The sequence below is a fragment of the Emydura macquarii genome, unplaced genomic scaffold (assembly GCF_026122565.2).
Source record: "Emydura macquarii macquarii isolate MOO-44397 ecotype Brisbane River unplaced genomic scaffold, CSIRO-AGI_Emac_v2 contig_1027, whole genome shotgun sequence".
In the NCBI taxonomy this organism is placed as follows: domain Eukaryota; kingdom Metazoa; phylum Chordata; order Testudines; family Chelidae; genus Emydura; species Emydura macquarii.
This window is the reverse complement of record NW_027131164.1, coordinates 12264459-12286553: the sequence shown is the minus strand read 5'-3', so window position 1 is coordinate 12286553 and position 22095 is coordinate 12264459. Positions and strand designations below refer to the sequence as shown.

The 22095-nt window shown below is 38.8% G+C and overlaps 1 protein-coding gene across 1 annotated transcript in view; it reads right to left on the bottom strand.

The window, feature by feature from the left end:
• The window catches only part of NOL10 (nucleolar protein 10), a 72823-nt gene that overhangs the window by 31444 nt on the left and 19284 nt on the right, over positions 1-22095 (bottom strand). Inside the window, exons 12-13 of the mRNA XM_067544769.1 lie at positions 20794-20860; positions 15871-15923 (exon numbers count right to left, since the gene is read on the bottom strand). Of these exons, the coding sequence (XP_067400870.1) occupies positions 15871-15923; positions 20794-20860 (120 nt within the window). The remainder of the gene's footprint in view (positions 1-15870; positions 15924-20793; positions 20861-22095) is intronic.

Sequence of the window (22095 nt, the reverse complement as noted above, 5' to 3'; positions counted from 1 at the left end):
AATAGTTTTTCAGAGCAGACAGGATAGCCACTCCTTAAAAAAGGTAAATAAAATTGATAGAAGCCTCTTCTCTAAGCAATTTCCCTTTGTTCCTTCCTTTTAATGCATCATTTATTCTGCTCTTATTAGTTTGTCTAATAGCTGTCTTTTCAGATACTCCAGGATCCTCATAATAACAGTAATCCCCCACGCCCAGCCTCATGCTTCTTTTTGGAGTTGGAAGTATAGAGAATTTCATTCATATAAATATTTAGTCATTAATTTGCAGCACAGAATCTATTTTATGTCATGAAAAATACTATTTTCTAATGTTTGATCCTCTGGACCAACCACTTTTCCCCAATTTTTACTGATATAATTTTCAGAAGACCATTAAAAAAAACCCTGTCTTCTAGTTTCTCTACCACCTTCAACTCTGCCCTATCCTTGTTGTCACCTAGTTTGTCCTGATTAGTGACATTTTTTGTTTACTGTCTTACCTTTTTAGTTTTAGGTTGATTCCTGGCCTCTAGTATTTTATCATCCAACATATTACTACCGTTTTCATTGTTTTCTACACTATGTTTGGATTTGCAGATCTTTCTTTTCCCTAAAGAGGTTTCTAAATGTTCCTCTATTTGTGAGGAACATCTTGGGCCAAATTCACCACTGGTGTAAGCACATGCAAGTCCACTGAACACTCTTTTATCTTTCTATGGTACCAGTCAGTTTTCAACTTCTATTTCCTTGCATCTCAGTATAACCAGCAGTGGTTTTAAATGACAATCAAGAGGATTTCAAGTGTTCATCATAATCCTTTTCAGATTCCAATATGAAGCTAGAGGAAAGAAAAATCTATATAGATATATACCTGACATATCTGAGAGTAAAACAATCTCTTTCCCATTCATAATGGGCTTGCCACACATCCAAGGAGGAGTGGCTCCATACTTATTTGCTTTAACTCTCGAAGTGGCCTTGATGAGATAAGAGGATGGGAATGGGTGGGGGGAAATTGTAAAATCCCAGTGGCTCTACATTAGATCGACTGACCAGTTGAAGCTAAGAAGGGGTGTGAGAGTAGACAGAGATAGCCTGAGAGTTACGACTCTCAGCAGTCCTTTTACCTCATGCCAGTTTATTACTTCTGCAGAATTCCCAGTTTGCCTAGGTGAGGCATCTGAGCTTGGTCTCGACTGCCAATCCTCCTATTAGACCAGTGGTTCTCAACCAGGGGTACACGTACTCCTGGGGGTATACAGAGGTCTTCCAGGGGGTACACCAACTCATCTAGATATTTGCCTAGTTCTACAACAGGCTACATAAAAAGCACTAGCAAAGTCAGTACAAACTAAAATTTCATACAGACAATGGCTTCTTTATACTGGTCTATATACTATACACTGAAATGTAAGAACAATATTTATTTTATAAATTTATTTTATAATTGTATTTATTTTATAATTATATGGTAAAAATGAGAAAGTAGGCATCTTTTCAGTAATAGTGTGCTGTGGCACTTTTGTAGTTTTATGTCTGATTTTGTAAACCAGCAGCTTTTAAGTGAGGTGAAACTTGGGGGTACGCAAGACAAATCAGATCCTTGAAAGGGGTCCAATAGTCTGGAAAGGCGGAGAGCCACTAGGCTAGACCACTATGCTCTGCAGCCACACCTATGACTCCAGGCCCTGTTGCACACATGCACATTGCAGGTACACAGACGCAGCTGTATGAAAGGGCATGTCAGAGCATCCGAGTCAGCTGGCTGGAGTACAGGCTTCCAGTGGACTTAAAAAACAAAACCAAATAAAACCAAACCCTGACCACAAGCTTCAAGCAGAGACTCCCATAAACAGAAGCGGAAAGAGAGTCAAAGCCTCATTAAAGATTTCATTAATCCAATCTAATTGATTTGGAAAGAATTCACATTATGACAATGGATACCAATATAAAACTTTACGATAGTTAATCTCAGTTGGGGAAATATTTTTTGTTACCATATTGGAAATTTGCAGAAATTCCATTTCCAATTAGATTTGGCACCTATGAAGCTATTTATATTTACTTACTTCTGGATTTCTTCTTGCTGACAGCCATTTATCTAAAATTGATAATGACACACAAACAGCAGGAAAGCCTACCAAGTCAGATTGCTAAGCTAATGTAGAAGACACATTGGCTTTGCATCAACAGAAGCACTTTAGTCTAACAAAGCACACACATTTCATAAGTGTCATTCTGAAGCGCAAGATTAGTAGGTTTTTAAAAGGCTGAGTTTACAATTTGCAGAGACCACTGCCCATCATGCCGACCAATACTGTCTCATTGTTTCCTTGTATTCTCCTGGGTCCCTATCATCTTAGATTGTAAGCTTTCCAGGGCAAGGATCAGCTTCCCATTCTACCTTTGTACAGTGTGTAACACAATGGGGTCTTGGTCCCTGACTAGGGCTCCTAGGCACTACAGTCATAAAAATAAATAATATTTTTCATAAAATGTAGAACCTCTAGTGTATTTGTATCCTGTGTATGTTCTGATTGCTCTGCTGAACAGAATATTCATGTTAAGGACTGATGATTGGTGTTAGTTAGCCAAATTACCCATGAAAAGAGGAGAACTACAAAAATAATTTTCTTCTGTTTGATATTATTGAGACATAGAAACATACTACAATATTCTGTGGGAGCATAAACCTCACAATACCCTCTCCTTCTTACTCCAGGGGCAGTTGGTGCAGGACACAGTGGACCCATTCTCACAAGCTTTATACTGGCAGAGGGTTCCCATATGGTAGGAAGTTTCCACTGGCTACCTCCTTTGCAGACTGGAGAATCTGACCAGTAAATTTGGATATAGGATACAAGCGCTTTTATCCTGTTTTCCAAGTGTACTAAAGAAACTTGGGTGCACAGGCTACCATGCTCATACAGTATGTTAGAGGCACAAGCATAGCACCTCCCGGCCCAAATCAGTGTGTCACTTATCTTGAGCACCAGCTGCATGGTAATGTCTATACCAACACATAGTTTGCATTTTTAATGCTGGAAAACACACAGATGGCTTTAGAAGAAACTTGTGTGTTACTGTTTTCTAGTCAGCATTGCGTTTCCATAGCCCCTGACTATTTCATCCCATTGTTCTTCATAATGAAGTGTAGCAACCCAGCTCATATGTAATTTTCTGAGAGAAATTTATGCTCTAGGAGTATTTTAAAATTCCAGAGGCTAAAACAGGCAGAGATTGAAGCAGAACACATTTAATGAAGACCCACCATTTATTTATTTATTTAAAAGCTTCTTTCAGGACTTCATTCTTTAGAGCTATTCTAATTTTAGAATTTGTCATCTCAAAATACTAAAGAATTTCATGGCAAGAGTATTTTTAGAGCAACACTAAGACTAAGGGTATCTATAGACACTGCTTAGGGCCAATTTCAAGCAGTAAAATCTAAAAATACAGGAAAGGAACACAAGAGACTGATTTCAATAAGCTTGTATTAGTTTATATTGTATTCTTAGAGGCCAACTGATAAAAGTTGCTAAGAAAAGTTATTTCTAGAAGCCAGAAATGGAAAGATTCATCAGGTCATCTTGTCCTTAGCCCTGACAATATAGGATTTTTTTCATGTGCTGCATCATCCACTGAGTTGTTTAGTTCAGCTTCAAGTAATTAGAGCAATGTGGGTTTTGACACTTCCCTTAGGAGACCACTCTAAAGTATACTAGACTTTCTACTGCAATTAAATTTATCAAAGAAAGTTTAGGCTACATATTGTGGTGGAGTCTGAAGTGTTCTCTGTGTTCAAGGGAATCCTGCAGGGGGAAGGTTGGGGGAGGAGGGTGAGAAAGAGGACAAAGGATCAGGAATGCCACATCTAGTGGTATGTTTTCTAGCTTAGTGGCTCTCAACCTTTCCAGACTACCGTACCCCTTTCAAGGGTCTGATTTGTCTTGCGTAGCCCAAGTTTCACCTCATTTAAAAACTATTTGCTTACAATATAAGACCTAAAACTACAAAAGTGTCACAGCACATTACTCACCCCCCCCCCCAAAAAAAAAGCTTATTTTCTCATTTTTACCATATAATTATAAAATACATCAACTGGAATATAAATATTGTATTTGCATTTCAGTGTATAGTATATGGAGCAGTATAAACAAGTCATAGTCAGTATGAAATTTTAGTTTGTACTGACTTTACTAGTGTTTTGAATGTAGCCTGCTGTAAAACTAGGTAAATATCTATATGAGTTGATGTACCCCTGAAAGGCTTTTACGTGCCCCCAGGGGCACATGTACCCCTGGTTGAGAACCACAGTTCTTGCTTATATCAGTTGGGAATCTGGTATTGAGCAAGTGTGTGCTGGCATGGCAGTCTAATTTCTTCCCTCAAAACGTCCTTCTATCTTGTAAGCCTTGAAGGAAGGAAGACTGGCATATCAGTCCCGACAACTCCTGCCTGATAATAGACAGGGAAGGAAGGCTAACTGTCAGGGTCTCCAATTCATCTGTTCAGATAATGTAGATGGTCCAGCATAAATTGATAAAGTGTAAAAGTCTATTCCAGCAACAGTACACAGGTGAGTTTCAGTTAGGGACCATTTAGTGATTTGCAGTAAGTTCTTTTTGTAGCATTTCTGAATACAAAAGCAGTTTTCAATATGAAAACAAAATATGTAGTTCCTACTGTTGACTTTCACACATCTGTTGATTTTATTCAGCTCACAGCTTTAAGCGTTATAAACGAGAACAAATCTTTATATTCTCATAACCCTATGACTGTTGCTTTATAATTATAAGGAGTCATAACAAAGGAAGGATTTACCTCAATAGTGAACCGCCCTATAAAACCGTATAATCTGTATAAATTACTCACAGGAAAGAGTAATCTACCTGATACCTATATGAGTTGAAACAATGTAGAGGTTGGGTAGCAGCACAGACATTTTAAAATTACCCTCCAGAGAAAAATCACAAATGCTTGTTTGGTTAGAAGGAGTCTACCATGAGAAATCTCCAGAAAAATCTACTCTTTTATATACTGCTAGACAGTACTGCTAATCTAAAACACTCCCTCCATGGCTATTACACCCTTCAAATACTTGCAGATGGTCTCCTTCATGCGTTCATTGGCCAGGGCTAAGTAAGCACTGGCTCTGTCTTTGCATAAACATGACAAAGAAAAAAAAAACACAAAGAGCCCAAGGTCAGATATAGTGAACTACCAAGTGCAACTTTTAAAGAGAGGTTCAAATCTTCTGCCTCCTTAGAGAAGAAAACCAAAACCCAAGAACCATTGTTTATTTTTAAAATGAGAATCCAAGCACAGAGGTCCCTATACCAGTGTTTCTCAAATAGTGTTCTGCGGAACCCTGGGGTTGCGCGGGCTGAGTTGAAGGGTTCCGCGAAAAAGCAGAACCACGCCGCCGAAATTAACAGAAATCACGCGCCGCGGAACAGCTGTGATCGTGCCGCGGAAAACAGCTTAGAGAGCTTGCCGCCGAAACCAGCCTACACCGTGCCGCCGAAAAGGGGAAGATTTCCTGGACTTGTCGGTGGAGGGTGTGGCGTGGCCACGCAAGGGTGCCGTGGCAAAATACAATTGAGAAACACTGCCCTATACCATTAATTGCTTTATGAACAAACTCTGATTACATCTATGTAAGAGACATTCAACTAAGTCAGACCTACAGAATCAATTGGCAGAGTACAGCCATTATCTGTAAGTCAATGACTGTCCATCTTCCCAAACTTTACAATGAAGACTGTCAAAGGAATTCTCTTCTCTGCAATAGCCCAATTACAGTGCTCCACCTACAAGCTGTCACACATTGGGGTGAAGTGGGGTGGGTGTCCAAGACAAGACTGGGAGTGGGGCCACAGCAGGTAGCACTGCCAGGATTCTGGGTAGTGCCTCTAGGCAGCCATGGACAGGCTGCCCTTCCCCTCATCTTTGTGCTTCACCCCTCTAGATGCATAACACAAACATCTCACAATATCAGTACCTGCGTGGATGGTGAAGAAGGAAACATGCTGTGTAAATGGCAGAGAATTTACTTCTCCTGTCTCAAGCCCAATAATTACGGCAAGGGTTGATCCCCCTCCCTGCTACCAAGAAAAGGGTGGCGTCTGCATGCATGTTATTTAACATTCAAAGATAGGAGTGCTCTGCAATGAAAATTTGTGCACAACCAGGAATATCAAATCTGCTGGCGAACTGATATCAGAGAACACTGCAATTAAGGACTCATACGTAGAGCTCAAAAGAAAATGAGAGCTACATAGCAGAGGGTTAATGAACAAACTGGGTAGTTCCTTGCTGGCTTCTTTAACCTCCTTATTAGAGCAAAGAATACATGGATATACAATCTAGCTCATAAAAGGAGGTCTTACCTGGACTAATTTAACTTATTAGGGGAAAAGATGGCAAGTAGATAACCACGCTACTGGTCCCTTCAAACTCACAGGATGACTGAAGATATTTGTTTTTTCCTTACCACTGCTACTGTAAAATTTGCTAACTGTCTAGAATTTAGGCCGAAGGACTTTTGATATTATAATCTTATGAATCATATTCATAATTATTATGAACATAAAAATTGGAGCACAAAATAGTGGCCACAGTGTAATGCATTTTGTAAGGAGTGCTGTCCTGCTTAACTAAGCTACTTGAGCTGTTTAGTGTAATCTGAATTTACACTGGCTACTTCCCTCAAAAGGAGACATGGACTATATTCATGAGTCAGTGTAGTAGTGTCAATTTAAAATGGACAATTAATTATTGGATTATCATGTATTACATATAACAGCAATATGCAGGCTTCATATGCTTTCATAATGCATCCATATGATTTTAGCTGAACATCAACATCAAAAAAGATTCCACAGGATGACCAGGAAATTGCTTCCTGAATGTCACACACTGATGCTTTCTGTATCTATGCCCACAAGCGTGCGATTCTTCTGAGCCAATTAACGCTGATGGGAAATAGAGGATTTCCTTTGTTGGGACTATGTCCAACATGCTGAAAGCCTTCAGGTTAAAGATAGGAAGCTCACACTTCCGTCTGCATAGACAAACAATTTTTTCATGTTAAACCTGTTAATATACTGTAAGACAGACCACATATTGTTCCCTAAAATTCATTTTATAGTATATTTGCTCAAACTCATGTATAAGGGATCAGAATGATATGGATAGAACTTAATTTTCAAGTTTACACAACAACCAAATACTTTAAAGAGGATGATGTACCCAGTCTTAAAACAAGTTCATCTTCCATTTTAACAAGAAGTGGTTTTCTTAATACTAAAAAATTTTGTGCTTTTAATGTCACCACCCTTTAGCCCAAGGCACCCCAAACATCGTTGTCAGCACTAAACTTCTGTGATGAAGCGGGAATTTTCCATAACATTTTTATGAATGGTATGCACGGCAGTGACTTGCGTGATTACCCAGTGCATACAGAACAGTTAAAATGCACCTGGAGCACAGCAGGAGACACAAGGTGTTTAGGTCTGGGGTGGTTTCAATGAGTCCTTAAGAACTGGCTGAAACCAACCCATATTAACAGAGGATCCCAAAAGACAATGGAAACCTCAATGGCCAGGACATTCATACGTAGCAATCAACAGCCAAGAGGCAGGAGATTCTCCCCATTGCCACCCCGCCTCTAGGGAAGTAGAGAGAAGGCCCTGAGCCAGAGAACAAAATGGAAAGGTGTCAGGTGGCTGTGGTAAGAGCTGGCCTTTGGAGAGAGACAGCAGCTCTGACCTGGGACTGACAAAGGGACAGAGAGAAAGCAAATCACAATGGTTCCTAATGCAGCTTTAGGCTAAAGCTTTCAAGGGAGCCCTGGCTTTAGCCAGTACAGACTGCGTCTTAAAACCTTTGTTTCTCTATACTAACCGACAGATTTTTAGATTCTTTAGCCAGGTGACTAAGAAATTGTTACCTTGTTTTTGAAAAGGTTGCCTGGAGCTACTGCAAATACTCACTGAGAGCACTGCACCCTGAAGGGGTAGAGAACAAGCTTCCCACAGGAGTCTGGCTTGGCTGGATTCACTGCAGGGAGCCACAGAGAAAGACAGGGATTGCTGATGCCCAAAGGCCAAGTTTTGAGATTGTAGAGCCGGCAGGACTACTCCTGTAAACTATGTGGACCCCTGGGGTTCAGCACATTAAAAGGGTCATTCCCAAGGAACTGGTATAGACCCAGCCCCTGTGATTCCATGACAACCTCCAAACATCCCTGTTAGCTGTAATTACAGATGAACAAAATTAATGTTATGGCCAAAGTTTTTAAAAGCATCCACTAACTTTGGAAGTTCAACTTGACACCAATTTTTATTTATTTATTTTTAAAGAAGTGATGGGAATTGATTTGCTTTTACTTTAACTGAAGCTGCAGGTACTCAGCACCTCTGAAAATCCGGCCCCGGACATGTCAAGTTGGGCACCCAAAATCAGTGATCAGTTTTGAAAATGTTGGCCTAAGTGACTGTGGCAAGAGTAGAGATTCAATGGCAGGGCTGGGAATCAAATTCTGACTTTAAGTCCCCTGATGACCACAGTTAACAGGAAGAAAAGAGGAATGAATTCCATTCACATGTTTAAGTGGTTTTACAGAAAAATATTCCATTTAGAGGACAGCATTTTCATTCTAAATCTCATCTCCTTTACTGCACTAGCTTTATTTTATGTCACCATTGATTTTAATTTGCGGATAGGAGACTGTTCTACATTTCACAGTGTTTCATCATAGTGGATGAGCTTATGATACAATTAATTTGCTTCATGGTTGCCTTTCACCTCACCTAAAATTAGGACAGTAGGGATTACACTAAAGGATACACATCACTGGTCTTCTAAAGTTCAGCCAACAGTGAGCTTCAAAAAGGCGTAGTGACAGTATTGATTCCACAGTGATCTAATGCTATCTATTACTAAACAAGAGACTGTCCTAAAAGAAATCAAAGTCTACCATGGCTGATGCCAATTTATTAAGTATTTCTGAATTGCCAATGTGCTTAGTTCTACAAAGCTAAATCTTCCCCCCCCCAAGGAGCTTGCAATTTACAAAAGACACAAGACAGACAGCACACTGGGAAACACAGAGAAAGGAATGAGAATTTGATCTCTCCATCCTTGACATAATATTGGACATTTGACTAACACATGTCAATATTTGTGAGCATAGCAGAAGTGAGTTTTTAGAAAAAACTTGCAACTCCCAGAGAATTAGGATCCAGACTGATAGTTTATTCTATGTTCACTGAAGGAAAACTAACACATTTGCTAAATGAACATGAAGCAATTTAACTGATAAAAATGTGTATTTCAAGATCACTACTTTTTTGCATAACACTACGTAACAGATAGGATGCTGTACTTGCCACCTACAGGAAGAAGCAACTACAATCAACATTGTCTCTGGCACTCTCTGCTGGTCTATTTCTATTAAAGTATCAACTAGCAAATGGATGCAAGCCCTGCATCCTTCAGTATGTGGTTCTTGACTTTTTCCACACATGGTCCAGGCATTTAAGAGGTTCCTCCTGCAACCCAAACACTCTGCATCCACAAAGGATTGTGGGATTTGGGCCACAGCAAGAAACCAGGGATGAGATTTTGAATGTTGGGAGTGAAAGTGCATGAAGGGGAAGTGTAAATGGGTGTGTTGGATGCTTCTGCCCCTTCTTCACCACACTCCGCTCCAAAGAAATGCTGCCACAAGAGATGGGATATGACAGCAATGTCCAAAATAATGAAAAGCAGCGTGACAAAAATCTGTGAAGCCCTAGATGCAACTCAAGGCTGTCCCTGCAGATGCAAATGGTGAACAAAGGATAGTCTCTCACTAGGTTGTCTGAACTGGTATGCTGAAAATCGCAAGTAAGGCTAGCTAGATGGTGGCTATACAAGACCCTGAGCTTAGCTGTAATCTCTTAGAGCAGCTGTTCCCCAAATGGCTGATACAGTACAATACCACTCAGGAAAAATGTCTTGTTCTGTCTATGGGATTCCTGAACACAGTTCTTTACCTATCCAGTTATATGTGACCTTGGAAGTATAATTACCTAACTCAGGAACCTACAACAGGCTACAACAAAAAAAGAATGTGTTCATTCTTACTCCAATCCCTCCACCCATCCAGAATTATTGTAGATTGATAAGAGAACGAAGCACAGGAGATGGACTATTGCAAGTCAAAAGCTTTTTTCATCTGTATTTTCTGGGGGACATATCTCATCACACATGAATTTGTTGATTCAGTTCTCAATTAATTAAACGGAAGACACATGCACACGTAAGGCTAGAATTTGATGATATAGTTCTATGTTGATAGTGTATCAGAGCACTGCTACTGGCAAGCCAACACCACTTTTCTAAAGGAGATTTTGAGTGAGTACAGATGCTAGGTAGTGAAATATCTTGATTAATACCGATAAGTGAGAAGACCTTCAAAAAAAGGCAAGAACTGATCATTTAAACAGCACCTTGTATAGGGGAAAAGCAAACAAGATTGGGTGGATAAGGCAACCCAATTTGCCAATCCTTCTGGGTGAAGAAATCACAATGAAGAGAAGAAGTAAGTTCAGAGGATGGACTCATATGGAATCATACCCACATAACAAAACTAAGGCTGCAAGAGAGTATTCTATTACAAACCAGAACCATTTAAAGATACTTCTTGGAAGAAATGAGCTATAAGGGGCAAAAACCCCACAAGATGACCATGAAGCATTTTCAAGTTTCACCTAGGACAACAACCCTGAACCAGGGAAGTGTTAAGGAATCAAGTTATTTTCCAAAGCCACCTGAAAGTGTAAGATGTTCCAAGAAGTTTTAGAGACTAACATCCCTTCTTCCTTACACCAGAAGCTACACGGCTTCCAGTTGGAGCAGCCAGTCAGAGTGGCTGTATGCCACGACATTAGGAAGGTCAACATCTTCTAAAGCAGAGACACTTTTAATTAAGAAAAATTCCACCCTCCTAACAACCAGACCAATACACTAGAGTTTCCGGATTTGGTATAAGTATGTAACCCCACATCAGTAGTCTTTGAGTCTGGGAAAGGAGAGTCAGTCTGTCTCGAGATACTTAAGCAAGGATTGAGTACGTCAGTATACTCAGTTGTGAACCATCAGTATTAAGCAGCTTTGGCCCTTTGCTTTCCTTAGCACTTTGTTCAGCAGAGATACCTTGCAGGAACCTGTTTCATACTATCAAAGAGGCTCAATACTTTGCACCTACACAGACTACTCTAGCTTTGACCTCAACACATAAATTAACTTGGTCCATGGATCAGACCACCAGGAGCAATATAATGGCTAACGGTGTTTGCTGAAGTTAACAGTCTGGGTTTACCCAACTGTTTTACCACAGAGTTCAAGACTTCAGATCACAGCTAATCTCTGAAAACATGTTTTGTCTTCCAACTCTACCATAGTCAGGTTATTTTCTTCCCACTGGGTCAATGCTCTGAGAATTTTTAGATTTTTTCTCTCTCCAGGTTAGCAAACAAAGAGCCTCCCAACTACCTTCCAAAAGTCCGCACACCTCCTACTATTTATGAATGTAAAAACAAAGGAATGATGGTGGTCCATTTCCTCCAAGTATCTTAATTGGTAATTGGGAATCATTTAAGAATACCTTACCAAATGCCCAAAAAGCCACAATCCTCCAATTGAGGAAGAAGGCTGTACTGGTTAAACACCAACCTTGTTTAGAGAAGTGAAAGCAGCTGTAAAAAACAATTAACAAATGGAAGAAATTAATATGATATGAATTATATAATATAAATCAGAAGCTTGTAGAAGATTGATAAGGGGAGCCAATGAACACAAGATGAAATCTATGGATTTCTTCAGCAGAGTTAAGGACAATAAGGAGTTTTTAAAATGTATTAGTGTTCTTTTTGTTCTTAACAATGGTATTTCAGATCTCAGTCCACTAGACTTCACTGCCCCAATGGATATTTTCCTCCTCCTTATCTCTCTGGCAGCAATTTCTGGGTACACTACTGGCTCAATGCACACTTTTAACAACAGTAACCTTCAAGAATCCCAAGGCGCACATACCTTAGATTTCAAGCTTCCTGAGGCACACATCAAACTATGAATCAGGAAGCCAGCTGAAGGGATGCAGGTTCCAAATGTTTTCATAAACTGTAAGTAACTATTAAGCTACTGCCAAACTGCCCATTATAGTTCAGAGGCACTTGCCCTCAAGGCCAACAGAATAAAACAAGAATGGAATTTCTAGGCCAGGCCGTTTGACGTATAAGCCAAATGAAAGCTGTCTTACCAAGGGTGAAATTCCACTTGGCCTTTAAGCAGGTGCAGGGAGGGAGAAGGTCTGCACAAGGGCTTGACAGAACTGCAGTCTCTGGGCCCAGTGGTATATAGGCACTGCTCTCTTACTACTCGTCTAGGGGAAGATGCTGCTTCCCTAAAGGGTTGGAGATGGGGTATAGAGCAGGTATAGCCATGACTATCCCTGCTATATATATATATATGGGTGTAGCAGCATCTATGTTCTTGTGTATCAGGGAGCTCCAGAAGGCATCCTGCCTCTGTGCTCTCTTTGGGACATGACTCAATGTTACCTGTTTTGTGGAGAAAAGGGGTATGTGCTTATACGGCACAAGACAGCCCTAATTTTTATTTTTAGGAAGTGTGGTGCAATAAACTGTTCTATCTCAGATACCTTGCCCAATTAGTAATGAACTTTGCACTAAAAGTGGAGGCATACTGAATTATTTATAGATACTTCCATGATGATCTCTGCAACGCCTAAGTCTTGAAATTAGCAGCACACTCAGGATAGGGTTTATAATGGAAATCTAGTTTAGATCTTCACAATGGAGATGCCCGAGTCCATAACATTGTTTGTCTATTGTGTCTTTTCCTTGAAAATTAAAAATGTTTGCTTTAATAGTTGCAGGGATAGCACCAAAGCATTACACAGATAAGCTTCTCAGACAGAGCTCCTTCAATATGCTCTCCCTGACCAGCACCAAAACAGTTGCCTGTAGCAGTTCCAGTACGCAGGCTTCAAAGGCTTAAATTATTACTAGTATAATAGGGTATTAAGGGACAGGAACAGCTGAACAGATTCTATTTGACTGTGGCACATTAAACTATACTCCACAGGCTCTGAAGCAACATTGCCTTGTACATTAGTAAGCCCTTTCCTCTGGCATTTATTCTGTTGTGAAACTAAAGGATAATAAAACAGCTCTTGTCTGCATCTCAAAAAGAGAGAACATCTGAAGCACTATTCATGCCTAATTAGCAGCAAACAAACAAACAAAAACAAATTAAGCCCTTAGTTGTTGACAAAATTGAATCCCGGCTCAAACCAACCCAGAATAGTCAGAAAACTTGCCTGGGGAAAATTGGACTAGTTAGAACAGCAAGTTGCTGGGTCTTGGAAGTTAAGATCTGCTCAGAGGAGCCTTGGGGCTAAAGCAATTTTTGTCTCTTTGCAAGGGAGCCACCATACAGTATGCCAAAAAGTGTGAAGAAAAATGGAAAAATATTTTTGTTTTTAATCATCTACTGTCATGCAAACCACAGGAAACATGGAGATTTGAATCCTCCTGTCTCTGATCCGGACTGCTCAAAATGTAAATTTAGCATGAAGACACTAATAAATGCCATGAAATATCATAAGACTAACCTGACCTCTCTTTTATATTTCATTTGTTAAAAATGAAACCTTTAAAAACACTCTCATATTTCTAACTTCAGGAAACAGTTCACAGCAAATTCAGCGTGACACGTTAAATCCAAATATGCAGCCTGGAGACCCTGAATTACCTGGCACTACCCTCCCAGGCCTTCTTCCCCTCTAGTCCAGTTGATTACTTCAATATTAAATTCAATATATTTTCATGGTGCCCAAAACTTTCCATTTTAAATGGCATTTAAATTATCCTCATTAAGCTTCAAACTCAACAGCCCCACTGAGGTGAAGGAGAGAGAGAAGTTCATTTAAATTTGTTATATGGTCTGAAAACAATTTCCACACAAAAAATTCAATTTCCTCTAACATTACAGTTCTGCAAAACCAACACTTTATCTATTACAGGTATTTATATAGCACTTGGGTGTCTAAGCGCTGGTCTATCTCCAGGACCATATATATGTTTGCATTTGTGATGGGAAAAGCTCAAAAGAGGGCATGATCTAATCAAAAGTGGATGAATTCATACACACACAATTAAGACATTTGAAAAACATGGAAAAGGAGGAAAGTTTGAGCATATGTTAATGCTGACTTTAACTGAAATAATTTGTGTGCTACATCATTAGGGAATGTCTGAGTACACATGATTTACATCTCTCAGATATAATCTAAAATACATTGCAAAATGTTGCATTCAGAAACACTGTGTAAATTCAACAGTCCTAGGAGGATTTTAAAAACTTCAGACTTTTGACATGGACAAAATGGATTCTTTTTAGTTGCTTTACAATTTATGCAAGTATACTCACTGGAAAGGAAATTAACCAAAAGAGTCTGATTACAGCATTTTGTAACATACGATGCCTATCGGTGAAAAAGAAGTCATACATGCAACATTTTCATTATGAAACAACATTAGATTTGCCACTGCAAAACCCAGCAGAACCACAACAGAACATAGGTAAGTTATTACATCTGTAAAGCAAGTGTGACATTCATAACATGTAGAAAAAAGATAGAAAACATCCTGAGTATGTTGCAGTAACAGTTTTAGAGACAGGCAGAACAGTCACCCAATTATTCAATCGAACTGGAAACACTGATAGGGCACCAGTTGTGTTAAAAATGTTTCAATCTTCCTAAAGACACAACTTTACAATAACTAATATGCTACCATAGAAAGCTTTCCAAATACATGCCAGGCTCAGAAGGAACAAATTACTGAACAAACAATGATCATCAAAGTGCCAATCTGTAGAGCAAGTCAGATTTGTGGAAGGGCAGCATTGCCAAAATGTTGAAAAGACTTGGTGGCCCTGCCTGTGCGCTCAGAAACCAACATTTTTGGTTTAAATGCATGGTATAGACCCAACATGAATATGATTGGTGAAAAGCCTATCTATTTTCAGAAGTGGCCTCCCTCTCTACATGTAAAATTGCTCACAAGTATACTTACACCTGAACTCTGCAGGGACAAAGACATGTGCATACACTTTAAAGAGTCCAAACCTGCATGCGTTAGACTAAAATGCAGGTGTAGGTGTAATGTGAGCAACTGGAGGTTGGGTACAAGCCTGGTTAAAATGTACCTCAAGACTGATATATTTAAATTTCTGAAATGAAAAGCTCCAATTCAAATAGGACATTCGGCAACCAGGTGCTAAGAACTGAAGTTGAAACCTTGCCACCAACATTAAGATTGCTGGTAGAGCAGTGTCAAGGGTATATGGTCTATGATGCTACGGTAATTATTTCAGAAGACAGTTTATATCTTGACAGTAAGCACCACATTTTATATTTAATGATTTATTTTAACAAGTTGATAGAAAACATGCAGATTTTCTCTCTCGGGCTCTGACTGGATTCCCCACTGCCACTAGCCAATTTAGGAATTGTTAAGAATGCAGCAAGTTTCAGGGTTGATTTTCAATAAAATAATCATGTAATATAAATACACCACACTTTGTTTCCAATACCTAGTTTAGCATGAAATTAAGCAATTTATTTTATTTACAAATTATAATAGATGCCTAGGAGTCTTATTTATAGATTTCCAGAATTAGTTCAGTCTGCAAACAAAATTTACTATAGAACAATCTGACAAGAAATTGTGAAGTACATTAAAGTGCTGACCGATTTAAAAACAAAATTTCATCAATAGTTCTAGCAGGGCAAAACTTATTTGCATTACTTACTGGAATGTAGAAGATGTTCATTTTAGGGTCTTCATTGGCTGTCAGCAGCATTCCTAAAGACATGCACAATTACAAGGTGAAAACCTTTGCCATAAGAGACTGGTTTATCTATTTTATTTAGAAATATTTGAAATATGTCTTATTCAATACAAAGCAGATTTTTACATTAATTTCATTGCCTTTACAGGCAACAGAGGCTTTAAAATGCAGGAGCTTTAGGAAAAATGAATTTAACTGCAAATTTTGTTACAATAAAAAAAAAAAAAAAAAACTAAAAAGAAACAGTTATTAGAATGGCAATTTGGATAAACACGGAAGATCTTTGAGAAAAAAAAAGTGTGTTAACTACAACGTATATAAACAACTGATTAGGACTCATTTGGGGCCCAGTTGGCAGGCTCTATTCAAGTGGTGTATCTCTGCCTCACTGTCTTATTTAAAAAAAATCTCATCATTGCTAATTCTGGTTCATCTCCACTGATATGAGCACTGTTATGAGTCCTATTGTATGTGGGCTGCCAGGTGCTGCCACTGGTTTAAGCACCATCTCCTTTAACTCTGCTCAGAGGGGGCTAATTAATACTGTGCTCAACATGGTGGCCAACACCAGTAGAGATGAATCAATTCAATTCTGGGGTGACATTTTTGGAAAATTTCCCTCGTGTAGATAGGGTCCTCATCTGTAGCAATTTTTAGTTTCCTATAACTTGAGGATCTATAAACCCTCTCAGTGAAGCAACTGACATTTCTAGTAAAGGTGATGACCCAAAATACATCCTTCTGGAATCAGAGGTATGGCCTGAGTACACAAGTGGGAGCCAGGATCTTGTGACTTGGACAGCAATTGCATTTATGTTGTTGAATAAGCCAGTTTACCTCTGTACCTCAATTTGTGCAACTGTAAAATGGGAAATACCTACCCTTACAGAGGTATTGTGTAGACTGAAATGCTTTGAAGACTAGAAGTGATGTACAAGTGTCAAGTATTATTAAATACACAGCAGGCCCAGAAATGGCAACAGGATTTGTGCAAGTTCGATGTGACAAATAATATGCTGTACTTCTACATCCCACACTGGTTGGTAAGGGCATTCAGCATATATTTCTGCATTTATATCATTTGACTTTTCTATGTAGGTGACCTTTAAATAGTACAAATAAGAAAAAGCATGAAGGGGGGAGTGTGGAAATCAATCAGTTTAGATAATGTTCTGATCTAAAAAATGTTCTATAAGATTCCACGGAGACTCTGAATAATGGGGTCAATCATCATATAGCCAGAGGGGAGAAATGTAATCATACCCAAATAGAGGCACACAATTAACATGGGTGGGATAATCCCTTCCAGCCAATCCCTTTATTAAAAATACACAACGCAGTTGGACTCTAGAAGGCTGCAAAAAGGGCTGAATATTTCTGGCACACCAAGAGAGTCACAGTAACAAGGTTAAAAACTAAGCCCAAAAAACTTTACAGGCAAGCTAAACAAAACCAGAAAGCTGCATGGTATACTTCATGGAGTAACAGTGCCTTGGAGCATTAGCATTTCACTGCCACGAGAAAAGGAAAAAACAGTTCATAACATTCAGTGAACAGGGAAAACCCCAGAAACAGAAGAGTACAAGCAGAATTTACCAATTATGCTTAATGCTTCAAAGAAGACAGTAAAGGGAATGCATCTTTGGGAAGCTTCCACCAAAAATTAGAGGAGGAAACAGTCTCAGGGACAGTACCTGGGCGTATACTACAGGGGAAATTTGGAAAAATAGAAAAGGAGAGCCTTGATCAAAGAAGTCTCGTATGCATGTTTCCACTGTCTCAGCTTGTTAGGCTTGACCATCTTTCATGGGAACAGAGACACACCTATCAAACCACAGACCAGACTAATCTGATTATATGCAAGCGATTTCACAGACTGGCATAAAAAAGAACTTCAATAGAACAGGATGTAATGTGACCATATTAGGAAAGTGGTATCTAATCAGCTGGTGTCTATTTTGGCGAGGAGGGGGATGATCAAACAACTAAGTTGGAAGGAAGTATTAATTTGGAGCGTGGGGCAGAAGTTTTGAAAAAAACATAAGTTCTCTAGAAACTTACAATGAACAGAAGCAGATAAGGCAAAGAAACTTGTACTCAGTGAAAACATGATGATGTCTCAATCCATATTAGCCACTCAAAAACTTAATTAATGCAAAGTTAACAGTGGCCAGTGGTGCCTCATGCCCTCCAAAAACATGGAGAATGACTGAACTTAAATCGCTGAAAACTAAGAAATACAGATAAGGTACATTCCAACACAACCTTAATTCTGTTCCCTGTGGAACTGGCAATAGCCTCTGGGAATTATCCACATGCACTCCAGCTGCCTTCACTGAGTTATACTGAATGGTAGAAGGATTAACTGAGCAGCTTGGCAAACCTGTGATTGTGATACAAGGAGATGTACAGGAGGGGACTGAGCCTCTCTCCAAGGCACCCTCTGCATGTGATATGAAAGGAAAGAGGTGCATGCGTACACTGAGTGATGCAGTATGCCTCATTTTAGTACTAGTTCTGTAGTTGTGAGAGTAGCAGTTTACAGGGGTCCTTCCTGCCATGGGGACTGTCAATAGTGAGGTGGGATGGGAAAATGGTCTGTGTGTTTAATGATAGGTAAATTAAAGTACGTGCTTGATGGAATCCTGTGCATAAAAATGACGGGGTGGTACAATTTAGCAAGTTTTGTGTCTCGGGAGAAAGCTGTGTTTAAGTGCAGGGCAGGGCCATAGGTAGCGCCCGGCTAGTACTCCTCACTTGAACACAAGTTTTGTCTTAGCAAGCATAATGTGTTAGCCTCTGCGCTACAGTAATCATGTGCCCTGTACCCTGAGTATTCTACAAAGTCTACAAAGGGCAGATTGCTAGAAGGTATGTTATGAACATGTTGGAGCATCCACTCCAAGGATAGAGATAAGACTGCAATGGATTGCACCGTAACTGTTTCTCAGTTTTCAAAAGTCTGCATTATCGTAATTCTAGCAAATCACTCTCACATATTTGGGCAGAGCACGTGTAATTGATCATCATTCAGAAAACAGAGCTCCGTCTCTGGGCACAGAATAGCTGGCCATATCTCCCAAAAGTAAAAACAAAAACAAAAAAACCCACAATAAAGAAAGACAGTAGCAGTATGCCTACAGATCATTCTCAGATTTCTGTTACGAGTAGGGTTTGAACTCTCACTGCTTGGGTGTAGCTCAGTTCAATGACCACAGCACATTCTCTTGAGCCACCCAGATACTGTGACAATAGGATATCTGGAAAACCTCAAGCCCTACTTTTACTAACATCTGTATTTTAGTCTTGTTGGCTTGTGAGTTTTGATACGTGCCATTCTAGAGATCTAAACTCTTCCTTAATAACTTTGTCAGTATTGCTTCCGCAAAGAAGCAGTCGGTACCATGCACTAGGTGACATAAATGCAGAGCGACTGAGATCAGTTGGGGGACAATTAGAGACTTAGTTAGTGTCCCAGGTGTGCGTGCAAAAAATATAAGAAACTGATTTTGTAAAATACTGCTTTTTCCAGGGGCTGTATCTCAGGAACCCCTTACTCTTATGAGCCCAAACAAGGACCACTAACACCATCCCACAACTCTGTGAAGCACAGCAAATTTCAAGACAATCCAAGGCAGCATACAGATTATAAAGTGCTCCTGAATCTTAACTACAGCAGAGCTAGTGCTCAGCTGTAATAGGCAAGACAAAACTGAATTGTAAGACAGTAGCAACTTACCCATTATGTAACATTCCAATGACAGTAGATTTTACTGCAAAGATGCAGCCCTCTTACCCTCCCCCAAAGCAAATAATGAATCAAAGAATATATCTGCTGTGCTAAAGCAACCAGTTACTTCTCAACTTATCAATTTCATTAATTGTTCTTGGAATGCCCTTCACTCTACAGCAGAGCATAAAACAGAATTAATGAAAACTGTGCTAGGTACAATTAGTTTTACATACAAACACCTTAAATATTTATCTGGTAAAATGCAAGTCTGCATATATATTTCCTCAATTCAGAATTTAATACATTTGTTTAAAAGTATGTGCTACATCCTAAGCACACACATGAAAAGATTAATGATCTTGTGATACTGACTTGGAATTTACACACCTTTTCATCCCAATGGTTCCAAAAAGGTTCTACTAACTGACTGTGAAACAATCACTGCTTAACATGATACAGCAACAATACACAACCATTTAGGACAGGAAATGAAATCATTTCCAATTAAAATTACAAGAAAAAAAAATCAAAGAACAGGTCCGATCAAAATTTTAAAAAACTGAAAAATTAAAAAAAAATTTATAGATTTTAGTTATTCTTGACATTTTTCAAGAATTTCTGTTTTTCAACAAAAAAATCAAAATTAATAAAAACCTTTCATTTCAGATTCAAACATTTAGGTCTGTGGGAAGGGACAGTTGACAAAATGGGAAAATAATTTTTTTTCAAACAATCAAAATTGTAAGTTTTGAAATGAGAGATTATGAGAAAAACCAAACATTTTAAATTTTGTTGCAAGTCATTTTTTGTCAAAACACTGATGAAAAAATGTGCTAGAAAGCAAACTTTCTTTGCTCAAATTAGGCCCTGGCTGGGATACAGGGCCAAAACCCCTGCCCTTATGAAAAATGGCTTGGGATTTTTAATGGCCAAAAGTGGCTGGTCCTCCAAATGACAGCACAGTGGCCTACAATGCATTGCACTAATGCGTTACAGACGTGGAGGAAAGAAAGATACCAATATCACTGCATGATGCTCCCTAAAAAGTCTCCGAACCAAAGTCGGCAAAGCCTGACTCTCTTTTACTTTTAAGGAGATCGGAGCCTGAGGCAGTAGATGAATATAATAGGCAGTTAGTGTTTTTTATATACCTGAATTAGGATAAAGGCAGACATCATTGATATCATGTTCTGGCTCCATGGAAGTAAATATTTTCCCCTGAAATAGTAGGAAGAAAACAAGAGAGATTTCAAATGATGCAATTAACCAAGTTCAATAAAACACACAGATTAAAAAGTAGCCCTTATGGAAGTTACAAATATAGTGGAAGAGTACAGCAAGCAAGGCATGATACAAACAAGACTTTGCAATATGACGACAAAGGCAGCTCAAGGAATTCTGCACTGTAGCCCCTCACTGACCAGATCTTCAATAAGGATGTGTGGCATACTGGTTGCTCAACTGAAAACACAGCATTGCATGCTGGGATCTGTAATCTCCCTTTTGGAACTGCTGTACTAAAGATGGGGATGTCATCAATCTGCTCCATTTTATGTAAATTGGATGGGGCCCTCAGGCTCATGGCCAGTTGCCAACATAGCCCTCATTTCGGCAAAGTTTGAATGTGCCAATTCTATAGTCTCATTTTAATAAGTAACCCATTTATACTAGAGAGCTGAAATGATGGGTTGGGGTGAAGGGTTTGGTTCTCCCACCCAAACAAGGAATGGCATAGCACTTTATACCACCTGTAATTTATTAACTCAGTATTAAAGAGGTTTGAATAAAAGGACCCAGTTGTAAGTGACTTAAAAAGACCAGAACAGAGATTAATGGTGATTTAATAATGATGTTACAGTTTAAGGATTTCATGTCAGTTCATGAATTTGACTTGATGTATCAAGAAAAAACCAGACAGGCTCTCTGCTTACAGTCAAACCACTACAGTGAAATAAGACAAGCAGAAACTAACAGAACAGGAGAAACAAAGATCAACAGGAAACAATGCTGCACAACATTAAGAAAAGGGATAAGCTCTGTTGTTGACTACAACCTTACCATTTTCAGTTCATGTTGCTATACATATCCCACTGATGGGCAAGATAGATACTAAGAAAGAATTTTGTGACCCTAGATTTTTTTTAAATTAAAAAACAGTTTTGCCTTTAAATTAGGGCAGCCAAATGCAGGTAACTCAAGCAATTAATTTATTTTGAGTTAACTCTATTTAAAAAATAAATCACAGTTTTAATTGCACTGTTAAACAATAATAGAATACTAATTTAAATTTATACAAATATTTTATAAATATTTTTGGATTTTTTTCTACATTTTCAAATATATTGATTTAAATTACAACTCAGAATACAAATTGTACAGTGCTCACTTTTTTTTTTTTTTTTTACAAATATTTGCACTGTAAAAAACAAACAAAAGAAATAGTATTTTTCAAT